The sequence below is a fragment of the Scleropages formosus genome, chromosome 23 (assembly GCF_900964775.1).
Source record: "Scleropages formosus chromosome 23, fSclFor1.1, whole genome shotgun sequence".
Classification (NCBI taxonomy): domain Eukaryota; kingdom Metazoa; phylum Chordata; class Actinopteri; order Osteoglossiformes; family Osteoglossidae; genus Scleropages; species Scleropages formosus.
In genome coordinates, this window is record NC_041828.1 from 10,167,733 (window position 1) to 10,182,425 (window position 14,693).

A 14,693-nucleotide genomic window follows, 5' to 3' on the forward strand; every position below is an offset into this window, starting at 1 on the left:
GCACTCTTCCTCTCCATCTCTCTCTCTCTCTCACTCACTCACACCCTCACACACTGGGAAATTTAGAGTCATCAGTTCACCTCAAACACATCTTTGCTTTGTGGGAGGAAACCAGAGCACTCAAAGGGAAAAACAAACCTACATTATATTATACTGAATATTATTCTATCCTCCGTACAAAGTTCTTGACCATCAACACATTTGACCGCACAGACGACACTTATGGAACATCTGGAACCCAAAAAATTACCAGTATTGGTGCGTTTCTTTCCCTGGTGGTGACTTTCCGAGAGAGCACTGAGCGATGGCGGCACTCACCAAAGTACTCATTGAGGAAGGCGAGGGAGGCCACGTAGCAGCCAAGACTGAAGAACTCCGCCACGACCATGAGCCAGTGCCAGGTGCGGATGGTGAGCGCCACCATGAGGAGCTCGGTGAGGATGAGCGCTGTGAACGAGATGGCCACCACGTGCACAAACTCCGACTCAAAGAGCAGCAGGGCGCCGTACATCAAGATGCCCCCTGCGTGAAACAAAAAAAAAAACGGCGGTAGTTCACAGGAAACATGTACTGTGGGAAACCAAAACAGAAAAGATCTTTGGTCTGATGTATTTTTATATATTTTTACATTCAGGGGTTTCGCAGTTAAACAACGGCCCATGGAAGAAGACCACAGTTTACATGATGTTGTCTGTAACGGAGTAAATCTGTTCGCATTTTCATTTTTCTTAGGCCATCTTGTTGATTCTGAGAGCTAAATTCGGGTTCTTGTTCTCATTATGATGGCAGTCTAACCTCCCTGTGTATGTGTGCGTGTCATGGCGTGTAGAGGACAGCTGTGTCCGGATTTGTGGCCGAGCTGTTTGGTTAAACGCACCCCCGGCAGGGGTGAGCGTGACTGGGGCAAGAGGACACCCTGCTTGTATACAAAACTGCCAGCGCCTGTGTATATGTGACACATCCGAAGGCTGCCCTACAGACATGACAAAACAGTCATTTCAAGAATATTTCCAAGTGCGGCCCGATGCATTTTAGCGGTAGGTGGGCGCTCAACAGGAAGGTGGTGCAAATACGAAACGCAAACAGTACTTCCACCAGTACCACTGTTTAAGAACACATTCCAGTTGTCTCGCCACGCTCCTACTCTTCTCAACTTACTGCAATTCTGACTGTTCACCTACAAACACACACACAAGGGAGAGATTTAAGGCAGAACACTCTGCCCGCTCAGTGGTTCCACCTACAAGGGGTCCAAAAGCAAAAATCTGTAGGTTCTTGGTGTATTGGAATGAGTTTCCTGTTACCCTCAGAACTGCTGAATCCCCCTGCACTCAAGAAGAGTCTCAAAAGCCATCTCTTTCAAACATACTTTTCTCCTGACAGCAACATAAATTTGCATCACACCTTCTGTCAGGACCATCTACAGTACCAGTGAAAAGTGTGAGTACAGGTGGGCAACTTGGGCAGCAGCGCCTTTACAAGTGAAAGCAAAGCAACACACAAAGTGTCCTACTGTACATCTCTAAAAACTGCTACAGGAGTGCTGGGAACACATGCTAGCTGACACTTTTCTAGCAAGTGTGCTCAAACTTTTCACTGATACTGTTTGTATTTCCTTTCTGACAATCTCAATTCGGTGGGCAGCTACTTGAGCAATGTGCGCCAGCAAAAACAGTGGCGCTGCAAAAACTATGCATTCATAACTGGGTGTTGCTACCTAAAGCTCTGCGCCTGTTGCTGAATGTCCCTTGGTTTACTTTCAGCTGCACATCACTTTGGCGAGAAGTGTCTGCTAGATTAACAAATGCAATAATGTGCCAAACCAGAAAACCATGCCAGCGCAAACCGAGCTTCCTTCAAAAATTCTACAAATTTGTTCGACGCCAATGCTTTTTGTGTTCTTTCACATGCCAATATTGTTACATGGATTTTATCTGATGAAGTCAGAAACTTGAGCCATTTGTGACTGACTCTAAGACATGAATGAAAAATGAAAGAAAAATCAAAGCCCTAAACATAAGTAAAGAGCGGAATCCCTCACCTTGGTAAACGCTGATTAACACCCAAATAAAAAATGTTTTAAAGGACAAGGAACGACCCTGGAAGAAAGAAAGGACAGTTACACATTTCACTAGGGTACAACACAATACAAACACACACAATGTCTACAACCGCTTTTTTGCCGCGACCCTGCTTGGGACCAGAGCCTACATAATACAGAATGTTTTACTTTAACAGACTTCAGTTATTTCAACTTTACTTATTCTCTTCACCCCAACCTCAGGTGCACCTTAGCTTAGCAAATCTTAAATTATTTTACTTTAGCTTAGCTGGGCCTAGCAGAGCCAGTACCTTGGTAAGGTCCTTGTACAGCTCAGGGTACAGGAGTGCCATCTCAGGCTTCACGTCCTGGTCCAGAACCAGGGAGAAGACCGGGAACATGGTGTAGATAGTGGCGTACCTGGATGAGGGTGACATCACAACTGATTGCATGCAGCAGGTGAGTTTGACAAGACAACCTCCCACACATTAACATGATGTGATATGAAGATCTGGAGACATTTCAGATACGCACCCCACCATGAGGAAGCCCTGATACAAGGGAACAGAAGCAAAGTAGAATATAGAGGAAAAAACAGCCTGCAGAGAGATTTGTTATGTTAGTGATCTTTTCCATGAACAAAAATGTATTGCACACAAATCTATTTTGTCAAAACTGGCCAAAAGATCCACACCCCAAAGCGATAAACTGTTTTTAGGACAAGTGTTTTAGTACAGTACACTAAAATATCCAAGATCCAAGGTAGTGATCAGAAGGACATTATCAGCATGAACGACCTAAGCACTGGCTGGCTTAGTTAACCCTGTGATAAGAAGTCATAACTGACATACATGTAAGAAGAATCTACACTTTTATGGTGGATGGGATCAGGACTAATCCTGCAGTCTGACTGAAGTACCTGCATGGTGGAGATGATCAGGCCCCTATGCATGACGAACTGACCCAGTGCGGCAGATCGCTTGTAGCTGTTACGGCCGTGGACCATCAGGAGCCGGCCAATGTGCTTGAACTGTGTGATGGAGAAATCTGCAGCCAGGGAGGCCTGCTTGCCCTCCTGCAAGGAGCAGGAGAGAAGACAGCCACAACCGTCATGTCTTTCACCTGCACTGAACACAGGGTGACCTCTCCACCGCTTTACAGCCTGGTGGTTACAGAAAGTCAGCGATGCAGTATTTTGTATTCTGCTAAAGAGCAAAATAAAACAGTATAGCCAGAAGGATTTTAAATTTGCCACAAACTTTAATTAGTCAGAAAAAAGCAGAAAACACCAAACTAGCTGAAATGTATTTTTCTCATCAGATGCACATCCCGAGGACACTGCTGCTACTGAGCTGAAAAAGAACAATGTGTGTCTTAGTATTTAAACTCTTTAGTTAGTTATAATGACAATAGTAATTAGCAGCATTATCAAGTGAGAAGAAATGCACTGTAATTTACTGTTTTAAAAAAAAAAATTATCTGATTTAACACTTGTTTTCTAGACAACTTAATAACTAATGGAATATTTTTCTCTGTAACCTTTTACAAGAAACCGGACATCCTCGGGAAAACTGTACTTTGTAAAGCAACAGAGACAAGGGCTAAATGGCAGGTCTCCGTCACTCGGCCCCTGAGGATGCTGGACGTCTGGAGCGAATCTCTGCTGGACTGCATGCTGAAGCTGGGCACAAGCTGGGTTTCTTGAAGCAACATAAACTGATAATAAGCAACTGCGTCCATCAAGCCCACAGAAGACGCAGCTGCAGATGCCCTCGTGACACATAAATATATGTATCATGAGTTCAAAAGCATGGTATTTTTAGAGTACAAATGAAGCCTGAGGACCAAGGGTGTCGTTTTCCCGTCTCTTTACCTTCCCCTCGATGCCAATGCCGCAGTCAGCTGCCTGGATCATGCTGACATCGTTGCCTCCGTCACCTGAGGGACACAAGAGATTGCTGGGAGTTCAAGTACCTGCTTCCAGCTACAGCTACACTGACATATAAACACACGTGCATGATGTATGATAGTACACCAAATAGGGTGCAGTTCTGATGTTTCCAGGAGAGGGAAACTGCGGTCTTTTGAAGTCTGTGTCCACAGCACCTCTTGAAAAGCTCAACAGTATTCCACCACCGGACTGGACAAGCACCGTACACTTACATGAACACTTCAGATTGTCCGAGCAAACTACGAAGCTGATGGATGCTTGCTTGAGTCACAGAAGGGTATTTAAAACAGACTACTCCAGTAAAACTGCCAGCTATATGTAAGCGTCAGATACAAAGCTCCATATCAGTGACGACAAAGCAGTTCTGGGGGTGAGGGTGTGGGCTCACCTATGGCACAGGTGCGGTTGGCCGTGTGTTGCTGAAGCAGCCTGACAATCTGGGCCTTCTGTGTGGGAGAGCAGCGGCAACACACCACAGCTGGACACTGACATGCCAGCTCGACAAACTCGTGCTCGTAGTACCGCAGGCACACCTGTCGACACGGGTACATGAACATGAGTGTATGTGAACAAGATGACATGGGAGCGGGGTCGGCATCAGCGCACGTGGACACACATACACACCACCACCACTGTGGCTTTACAGTTAGTGGTAGAGCAGCTAGAGACAGAACCAGAAAACCTAAAGTTAGCCACACTATTTGTAACAATATTTGTGTATTAATGGCAGAAATGTAAATTATAAAAGGTACATTGAAAACTACTTTTAAAAGTAAATTTAAAAAAATTAAATCTTCTTTTGAACTGCGTTATTATAGCACCTCCAGAGAGTCTCCCGAAATGACCAGGGCACAGTCGTGTTTCCTCCTGAAGGAGTTCAGCTCCAGGTGAGCCTCTCCTCGGTTCGACACCTGGAAGGGGCGACAGACATACAGCTGAAATAAATAAAATGCACCCACAGTACCTTGACACTTATTATCGTGTAACTGACATTTATGAATGGACACAAACGAAAATTCTCCTCTCAAAACTAACGATCCTGTACATGTAACATGATCTTTGAGCGTTCTCTCCTGAAGTCATAACATCTTCCAATAAAGGGTAATGTTCAAGGAAATTACTTGGAAACCTTTTACATTTAAGTGATACTGAACTGCAGTACTCTTTTGCTTGTGAAACGTCTAGGGTGCAATTGTCAACCAAATACATTCTAGTTACTTTGAAAACCATGAACACAAGCTCCAGTCCGTTTGTCCACCTCTATTTGTGCACAGCATGCAGTCTGTGAACAATATTGCGAGTTCCACTCATTTTTCCGGCCCAGATAATCGTTGCCAGGTCCTCTGACTGGCACAATAATTCCTCCACAAATTCAAGTGGTTCACTCTGAAGTGAGATTTGACAATCTACAATCTCACAAAAGTGCTTCCTGGTGGGCAGTGTGGGATCCTGGGCTTCTATCCTAATGAATTCTGCCTGTTGTGTCGATGATACATGAGTCTCAATGTACAGCAACACTGTGACCTGTAAACTGACCCTTGAAAGATTCATGTAGCTAATGAAGTATTCTAAGAGATACTCATCATTATTAAGATAGCTCACAGAGAGTAATTTTCATTGTGAGTGTACATATTTTGTACTGCAAAAGAATTTTGGAGCAATTTTAAAAAAATGTGGTAACCTATGTGATGTATGCACTTACTGAATCCAGAACATACTACTTCCTCTGAAATGTGAGCCTTACTGTTTTATAATGCATAAATTATAGAAATACCCAGAACTGGTTATCATCATCATCATCATTATTATCATTATTATTATTATTATTATTATTATTGTTATTATTAACATTTGTTCATTTACTTGATGCTTTTCCTCAAAATGACTAAAATGAGTTGGGTTTGTATACTAAGTGATATAACTATGCAACCATTTATACAGCTGGGTAATTTTTTTTTACTGTTATTACTCTGCTCATCAAGGGCACTACAGAAAGAGTATGGATTTGAATCTGGGTTCTTTGATCGTAAGGAAAGAACTTGAACCACAATAGCCCGAAATACAGTTAGAGTAAATCCATGCAACTCAGTTTCTTTACTACGACAAAACCTAAAGATGAGAGATGAAACCTAAAGGTGACAGAAAAACTGACCACTTCTTTAGTGAAGCACTCTGGTATTAGAAAGTTTTATCTGAAAGTTATGTATGTGCAGTCGCAATAGTATGCACAAAATGGGAAGATTTTTCCTCATGAATAAAAGAGGAAGAACTTTATTTCTCATTTGTTAGGCTGTATGCAATAGGCTATTTTCACCTCAAGTTTGATGGCACTGCCTCACAATTTTAATTTGTTTCACGAGGTATTTATATAAGAAAAATAATGAAGTTTTAATCAGAAGACAGGAAGCAGGAAGACATACTGGTCTAAAGATATGAATGTTCTGGTTTCTGGATACCAAATGTGAGCTTTTTGCAATGCAAGTTGCTGTTTCTAACTTGTCTCCAGTCAGCATCCATATCTGAAAATGAAAGAAAAGCATGTTAAACACACAGAAGTATTGCAGTAAGCAAAGTCTGAGCAAATGAGGGACCCAAACCTTCTTCATCAGTAAGACAGTAATTTAGACAAGAAGAACTGTTAATAACAAACTTATGTACTACAACAGGAAGGGTCTAGGCCAGGGTATATATAAACCGTAGCATTAAAGGGGAGACTGAAAAGCAGTAAACCAAGGCTTAGTCTGTCTACAGACGCTGTGAGCTTGAACAGTGGTGAGCGGGGCACCTTGATGCCTGCATTCCTCAACAGCTCCAAGGTGGGCCTCACATCGGCCTGCAGCTGGTCCTCAACACCGGTCAGACACAGCAGCTCCATCTCCCGCTCTAAGCTCTCCACCACCGCCGCCACCTTCAGCGCTCGGTCATGGATGCTCAGCTTGGCCTGGTTGTACCGGTTCTACAGAGACAGGGAGAGACAGGCAAACAGTTAAAGACAGAAAGAAAGAGGAAGTGAGAAAGAAAGACAGATATTATGCAATTATATTAGGAAATACATGGAGACAGAGACTGAGACAAGTAAAAAGACAGCGCAAAAGTGAGATATAAAGAGAGATAATGAGGCAGAAAGACAGAGACACAGAAAAAGAAATGGACAAAGACAGATGGTGCAGTAGGTGGAGGGAGATAAAAGAGAAAGAAGGGCACGAGTCGTCTGACAGAAGAACCAAGTGGTGCTCGGTGTGCTCCCCAGATTCTGAAAAAGAGACTCTTCCTGTCAATGGATTGGTATATCAATGTGAGAATTACCTCAAAGTCCTGGTACTGCTCTTCAGACAATGACTTCTTAGCCACCACTAGAGTGCGTAGCCCCTCTCTGGCCATGTTTCCACACTTTGGGGAAGGAGAGGGAGAGAAAATTGAGTGTGTCCGTGTGTGGGGAGTACAGGGAGGGGGCTGGCAGGCAAGCAATGCTTGAACAATATAATTTTTTTTTTTTTTTACATAAACAAACCAGAGACACCTGCTGGGTAATCCCTGTCTTCCTATGAAGACATATGTGTGACAATTTCCTTTATCTTTTCATCTGCAAAAACACTGCACCCTGTATCTCTGCCACCTGAGCTCTCCAGTTACTTCCCATCCTCAAGAAATGAAAACATAAACTTCCTCTTCAGAGGATCATTTGGCAGAGCAACACCCCTCATTACTTAATAAAACAAAAAAGTGGAGCAGTACAAAGCAGAAATAATTTGGACAAGAATAGAGTGTACAAGATCTTGAGCAAGTAAAGCACAAACGTCCCAGCTTTATTATTGACTGCTTGGATTAAACTTTTCTCCCATTTTTCCCATACATGAACATTAGCAGCTTGTCCAATGCAGGGTCATGGTTGTGTGCAGCCTATTCTGAAAATGTGGGGTGAAACACAGGGTACACAGTGGATGGGGGGCATTTACACCCTATTCATTAACACAGATACTTTAAGGACAATTTACATTAGTCAGTCCACCTCAAGTACACTTCTTTGAGAGAAAACAAACACCGAGAGGACACAACAATGAACAGTGAGACAACAGCACAGAAACAAGAGCGGAACCCACAGGCCAGGAACTGTAAGGCACCAGGATTATCTGCAGTACCACCACACAGCCCTAGGTTTAAAGAGTATTGTGAAAATAAATAAATAACTAAATAGTTGGAAAGACAGCTGGTGGCACATGTCAAAGGACACTGTGACAAGCAGTGGACAGTGGTTCATCTCTGATATGAAAATGCAATCAGCTCAAAGTGATGAGCCTGATGATTATTGACATGTCCTCACACCCTGGCTGCCTCTGACACCAGGATATTACAATGAATTGAACATCATTAACACCATTGTTAGGATTATGACATTCTACACAGCCTGCTGGGAAATAACTTCACTGGGCTCACTAATTAAATAAAATTGCCCCTGGCTGTTATTGATTGAGAAATATTGCCAATACAATTATGAGAATATGCACACAAATAATTTCCTACTCCTCTGTTGTGCTCTTGCACATTCAATTGTGAATTAAGAGTTTATTTGTTGTAACAAAAAGACAGCAATGAAGCACCAGTGGAATTATTACTTCACAAAAAATTATAATAATAATAAAGACTGGCTGTTACAGAACATAACTGCTTTCTTTTAATGTTTTCCAACAAAGATTTTTTTAAACTTCTCTGTGACAATAGTGATTTAAAGATATAATTATGCGAGCTTCTGCAGTCAGAGAGAACAGAGGTGTTCATTAACATTGACAGTGCATCATTTATAGAAGAATGTTTCAGTGCAGCATGCAATTATGTTAAAGAGATTTTATCTCTTAAACTACATATTTGTAATGAATCTGTATAATTATGTTATAAAAGATGCTTGAAGTGCTTCCATTCAATGACATTTATCTGCAACAGTCAACCACAGACTGAGGAAATTGTTTTAAAAATATATTTATATATTTTGGTTGATTTCCTACCTCCTCTTCCAGCCAGTCATTATACTGTACAATGCTCGTCATGGCAACATCAGCCCCCTTCATGTAAAATGTGATATCACCTGTAGCCTCTTCCTGAAACAGAATCATAGAAACAAAGGGGACAGTGAACAACAGAGAATTAAAAACATTAACATTTAAAATAATAAAACTGCAAGACATTACTTGCAACAGCAAAACATCGAAAAAATCTGTCTTTCTGAAGTAGCAGGTAATACAATAATACTGTTCCTCATTTAAAATAAACAACAAAATTAATGTATACATATATACTTCAGATATATTCCCTTATGTGTCCGATTTTGGGACAAACAATGCATATTTATTTTATGTTACACAGGCATGGAAACGTATTACAGGTGACAGGTACGTAACACTCACACACACACACATTTTCAGAACCGCTTGTCCCATACGGGGTCGCGGGGAACCGGAGCCTACCCGGCAACACAGGGCGTAAGGCTGGAGGGGGAGGGGACACACCCAGGACGGGACGCCAGTCCATCGCAAGGCACCCCAAGCGGGACTCGAACCCCAGACCCACTGGAGAGCAGGACCCGGTCCAACCCACTGCGCCACTGCGCCCCCACACGTAACACTCTGCATTACAAAAACTGTTTTAAATTTGGTCTTTCAATGCATAACAACAAGAAGAATATATTATTATTATTATTAAATAATATAATATTATTATTATTATTATTATTATTATTATTATTATTATTAACAACAACAACAACAACAATAGTAACTGCTTCTTACTCTGACAATGATGCCCATTCTTTTGCTCTCTGAAGTGAAGGGGAAAATCTGCAGGATATGGAAGGTCAAGATTTGTCCAGCAGGGGTCTTCAGCTGCATAGAGGTCAGGTCCCTGTTGACCAGCGTCAGGCCCACGCTCTCGGTCCAGCGCACCAGGGCCACCTATGGAGCGTCAGGGACATAGAGGAGTCAGATGTCGGGGGTCGGGCGCCTGCATGGAGAACACCGAGTGTGCACGCAGGGCGAGTGAGATGTTGGAGGTCAGATTCCCTATCACACACTTCATAATACCTTAAATACATGTTTCTTAGTACATGCAATCACACAAGTGCTTTTACTAAAAAGATTACCATTTTGGAAGCAAGGGGGGTTAGCCATTGTTTCAAATAATGTACATACAATAAGCTAAGACTTTAAGAAACATGTAAAGTGGGTTAAGAAAAGTTCTTATTTATTAATTCAGCTGATGCATTCATCCGAGGCCATTTAAAGTGAGGTTTGCGTACACTACTTTTAAATATTTACACATAGATATAGCCTGATAATTTTTAATGAAGCAATTCAGACTAAGAACCTGAAAACATACAATAGAAGCAGCAGGGGTTCAAACCTATGTCCTTTCAGTGGAAGGCATTGGCTATAACTACTACAGTAGTCAATGGCCTGGGTTAAAATGTAACTTAAACATTAACAAAAACCCTTAGGAACAACAACAGTGGGACAGCTTGCAGAAATAATACACCAGAGAATCAGAGAAGAAACTGCAAAAAAAAAAAAAAAAAGAAAAAAAAAGAGGCATGACTCTTTCTGACAAGCACTGAAAGGGTAATCCTGGGGTCAAATGCCAAATTACAATTACTGTAATGTCTCCATTAATATCCTTAAAATGCAAGATTTGTTCAATATGTACATTTAGATAATGTGTTTGCCTCATAATCTATTTAAACACTGCGTTTCACTTGGGATACTAATGTACTAAAACTTATTTATGGTCCATAATTAAAACTGAAAAGCATGCATTAATACTGCTTTCCACTTAACAGATCTTAACTAATGAGATCAGCATAATGAATGAGGCACTTGTCTCTGCCCATCAAGCTGTGCTTTTGCTGACAGCAGTTAAAACATGGTAAAATTCTAAATTGAAAAAAAAAACTGACACATACAAGTCAAAAAACTGAAATCTGTGGCTTTTACAACAAAGTATACCGACAGTTTTATGTTTTAATAATAAAACTATTTTGTGACCACAACATTTTGATAGACCAGTTAATTTGAGATTTCTTTTCCGCCTCTGTAAACAAGGAAGCGGGTTGCACAGAGCAGTGATTAAGGATCACTGGGTGGCACACTGGGTAGCGCTGGTGCATCATAGCTCCTGGGCTGTCAGTTCAGATGTGAGTTTGACTCGGGCTCAGTCTGTGAGGAATTCACGTTTTCCCCACGTGCGCATGATTTCCTACAGGTGCTACGGTTTCATCTCAGTCCAAAGATTAAATAGGTGTCTCAAAATTGTCCCTGGTGTGTATGGATGTGTGTATGTCGCATTTTGTTGTTGTATAAATAGTTGAAGTATACCATGCATTCTTTGAGAACACACTGAATTGTAGGTCAGGCCTAATGGTGGCTGATAAAACATGTCAACTAAACATTAGTCAATGACCACTGAATGACGATTTGCAAAAAAGCATCTGCTAAATGAGTGCATGCAAATACAAGGACTTAGAGTAACCGATAGGGTAACTGTTCAAGTCCCTGGAGGGCCCCTGCTACCCTTGAGCAAAGGTACTTAACCTGAGTTTCTTCAGTAAATTATGCATCTCTATAAATGGGAAATCTGATTTGGAGAAACTATGAGAAAAGAAACACCAGGAAAAGGGGGGAAAAAAAAAAATCAAAAGCAGGGCTTCACATTCAGTGTTATTCTTACCAAGTTTGCACTAATTCACATCGGTGTCTTAGTCTTTATGCACGCGCATGACAACCCCTAAGGAAATGAACACGACTGTTTCATTACAGAACAAAACTTCCTTTTTCCACTTTCTGCTCAGGGTTTCCACAAGATGTGAGATAGATTGAGCTGCAAATGACATAGAGCTCTGAAGGGTAATTCTCTCTTTACTCAGTGAAAGGTTCATTATTTGCAGTGTATTATCTGACCTGCTAATACTCTGTCATTTCATTTTTCTGTCCCTTTGTACTGTGGACTTGAGCTTTCCGTATTTAGCAAGTCACATCTGTTTACTATTTAGCTCACGCTTGACAAAGGTGGTCCGAAGGGTGTCCGGCTGAACGAACTGGAAACAGAAGCTGTTCTATCCATTGCACGGCACTCTTAAAGCAATGTTATCATGGATCACAACTGCATATGAATAAGGTCAAACAGACCAATAAAGTAGTCGAGGCAGCAAGCAGGCCTCTTTTACAAAAACAGCTGCATTGAAAGCATTTAAAAACAAATGATTCCAGTGCAATAATGTAATGCACTAATTGATTTGGATTTACGTAAGGAGAATTATCGAACGGGAGAAAATAACTCAGATCTAAGGATCTGCTGTTTTGAGGTCATCTTATTGCCAGTATTCATGAAGACTGCTATCGTTCAAGGTGACTTAAATGTAACATTTGTGTACAAAGCTACTTACAATCATTTACCAATTTCTATAGCTGATAACTTTTACTATATCAGTTTGGGTTAATTACCTTGCTCAAGGTTCTACACAGTAAGAGCTGGGACCCAAACCGGGGTACTTCAAATGGAAGGCGATCGCTCTGACCACTAGGCTACACCATAACAACTTAATAACTATAACATGTTAAGTATATCTAGGACTCACTGTGTAAGCAGATTTACTACATTTCATTGACAGTACAAAGGACATGAATTTCCATAATTCTATCATCTTTGTTGTACTGTGGTTGAAGACCATACTTCATAGGTGTCAGAGGTACCCAAAGAACTGAGCTAAAGGAGAAACACCTGGCTTAGGAAATATGTTAACTAGTTCTGAAGAAAAGAATGATTCCAAGTATTTGGTCTGGATTTTCTGGCAAGAGTTTAAAAAAAAAAAAAAAAAAAGTGATTTTTGTAAAGATAGCACATGGCGCCTCTTTTTAAAGTTTGGAATGTAAAACGAGAACATCATTCAGCAAGGCAGATGTAAAGGAACAGCAGTTACAGTGTATGACAGAAGCAAAATCACTAATGGGGATCAGAGTACCATTAGATAGCAGAACAAGACTTAAAACAAGTTGTGAGTGTGTGTGTGCATATGGCAAATTGTTTCACATCTTGTGTGTAATTTTCAAGTGAAATAACGAACGGGAATGTCATGAGGGACTCCATCATACAGGCCTTATAAGGCTGGGTATGAAAACAATCCTCTCGTTTACTGTTCATCTTAGACTGATAAGACCAAATGCAGTAAGGGCTCTTTGAAGCCAATGTGAACCTACTGTAGATATGCTCCACTTTACATTCCTTATGAAAACCAATCCAGTCTTGAAAGCGTAAAAATACCTCTGCTGGGGATTTTTTTTTCCAAGACCTTATTGTATTCTTCTAAAGGAAAAAATATTGGCAGACGCTCCATCTTCATAAAGAACTATACGTTATCAATTACACACATCACAGATCTGAACTTTTAGCCTCTGAAGAACTCCTTTAAAACAAAAAGCATGACTGCATAGGAAAACACTTGTCAATTTTAAAGAAAATCTATGGGTTATTTATCCTTCTTGTGTCTTGGAGGTCACGACTGCCGTGGATTATGTCACTGACATTAATGCGCTCTTCTCAAATACATTGACAAGAGGGCATGATTGGTTGAGCCTGAGTAAGCAGTTGCCAGGACATTTATCAAGCAAACACACCTGGACCATTTCTTTGAGAACACACTGAATTGTATTGGTCAGGTCTAATAGTGGCTGACGTGTTAATAAAGAACCAAAAAAAAACTTTTTTTTAAAGTGCTGAAGCATTCAATATGTCAAATGGAAATGGATCACACAATCTGCATGAAAACATATTTTTGAAATGCAAGACTAAAGAATCAATGTCTGACAGGATTTTCTTTTATGAGTAAGCTAGATAGAACTGGAATCTATGTTGCTTAATCACTCTAAGTGACATTTATTCATTTACCTGATGCTTTTCACAAAAATGACTGGCAATATTAGGTCTGTACAATTAATTGTCATTTTTCTTATCTGCAACCTTATAAATGCACTCTGTGTGTGTCTTCAGGATAGAGTGTTACATAGATAAAGTAAAATATTACTTATTCTTATTTACACATCTGGTTAACACTGTATCAACTAAGAGTAAACACCTTGATCAAGGGTACTACAGCAGGAGAGGATATTCAAACCCAGGTCCTCTGAGTGCAAGGTGATGGCCCTAACCCTAACCGCTATACAACCCACTAGCTGAGTCTCTTAAAGCTTTGAGCTTTAATCCTTTAAGCTTTAAAAAGACCAATCCTGCAGCCTCTACCATTAAGCCATCCAGCACAGTAAAACACCGTATTACACCACAGAGACAATAAATACTCAGATCATGAGACTATGCAGTCATTAAAGGCCACGGCCAAGCAGGGCCAGAGGTCGTGGAAAGGGCCCTGTTCACAGCACTGCTGATCAGTAGATCCCATGACCCCTGAACTCCCCAACCTCGCCCACCCTCCTCCTCTCAGTTTATGATCCTTCATTACATTAGGGTCAGCGTTCTTGCACAAGTGAAGAAGTGCAGGTTCTCTCAGTGGGTGCTCTTATGGGGCAAAGAGACAGCTGTGCTGGTGTCTTTGCGCGCTTGTTGATCGCAGTCTACTGGAGTACCAATGTTGCTGCAGTCCAAATCTTCCCCTGCCCTCATCCTCCTCCCAGTCTTTCAGAGAAAATTAAATATTGATCCGTGCACAGA

The 14,693-nt window shown here is 41.1% G+C and overlaps 1 protein-coding gene across 3 annotated transcripts in view; it reads right to left on the reverse strand.

Annotated features, from left to right (window-relative positions):
- The window catches only part of atp9b (ATPase phospholipid transporting 9B), a 58,910-nt gene that overhangs the window by 2,663 nt on the left and 41,554 nt on the right, over positions 1-14,693 (reverse strand). For all 3 annotated transcript variants that reach the window (XM_018750281.1, XM_018750280.1, XM_018750282.1), the window contains 13 exons: positions 9,773-9,934; positions 8,993-9,085; positions 7,299-7,382; positions 6,778-6,948; positions 6,413-6,511; positions 4,814-4,903; positions 4,381-4,525; positions 3,915-3,979; positions 2,961-3,116; positions 2,576-2,640; positions 2,353-2,461; positions 2,042-2,099; positions 319-522 (listed from right to left, as the gene is read on the reverse strand). In XM_018750281.1, the coding sequence (XP_018605797.1) occupies positions 319-522; positions 2,042-2,099; positions 2,353-2,461; positions 2,576-2,640; positions 2,961-3,116; positions 3,915-3,979; positions 4,381-4,525; positions 4,814-4,903; positions 6,413-6,511; positions 6,778-6,948; positions 7,299-7,382; positions 8,993-9,085; positions 9,773-9,934 (1,501 nt within the window). The remainder of the gene's footprint in view (positions 1-318; positions 523-2,041; positions 2,100-2,352; positions 2,462-2,575; positions 2,641-2,960; positions 3,117-3,914; positions 3,980-4,380; positions 4,526-4,813; positions 4,904-6,412; positions 6,512-6,777; positions 6,949-7,298; positions 7,383-8,992; positions 9,086-9,772; positions 9,935-14,693) is intronic.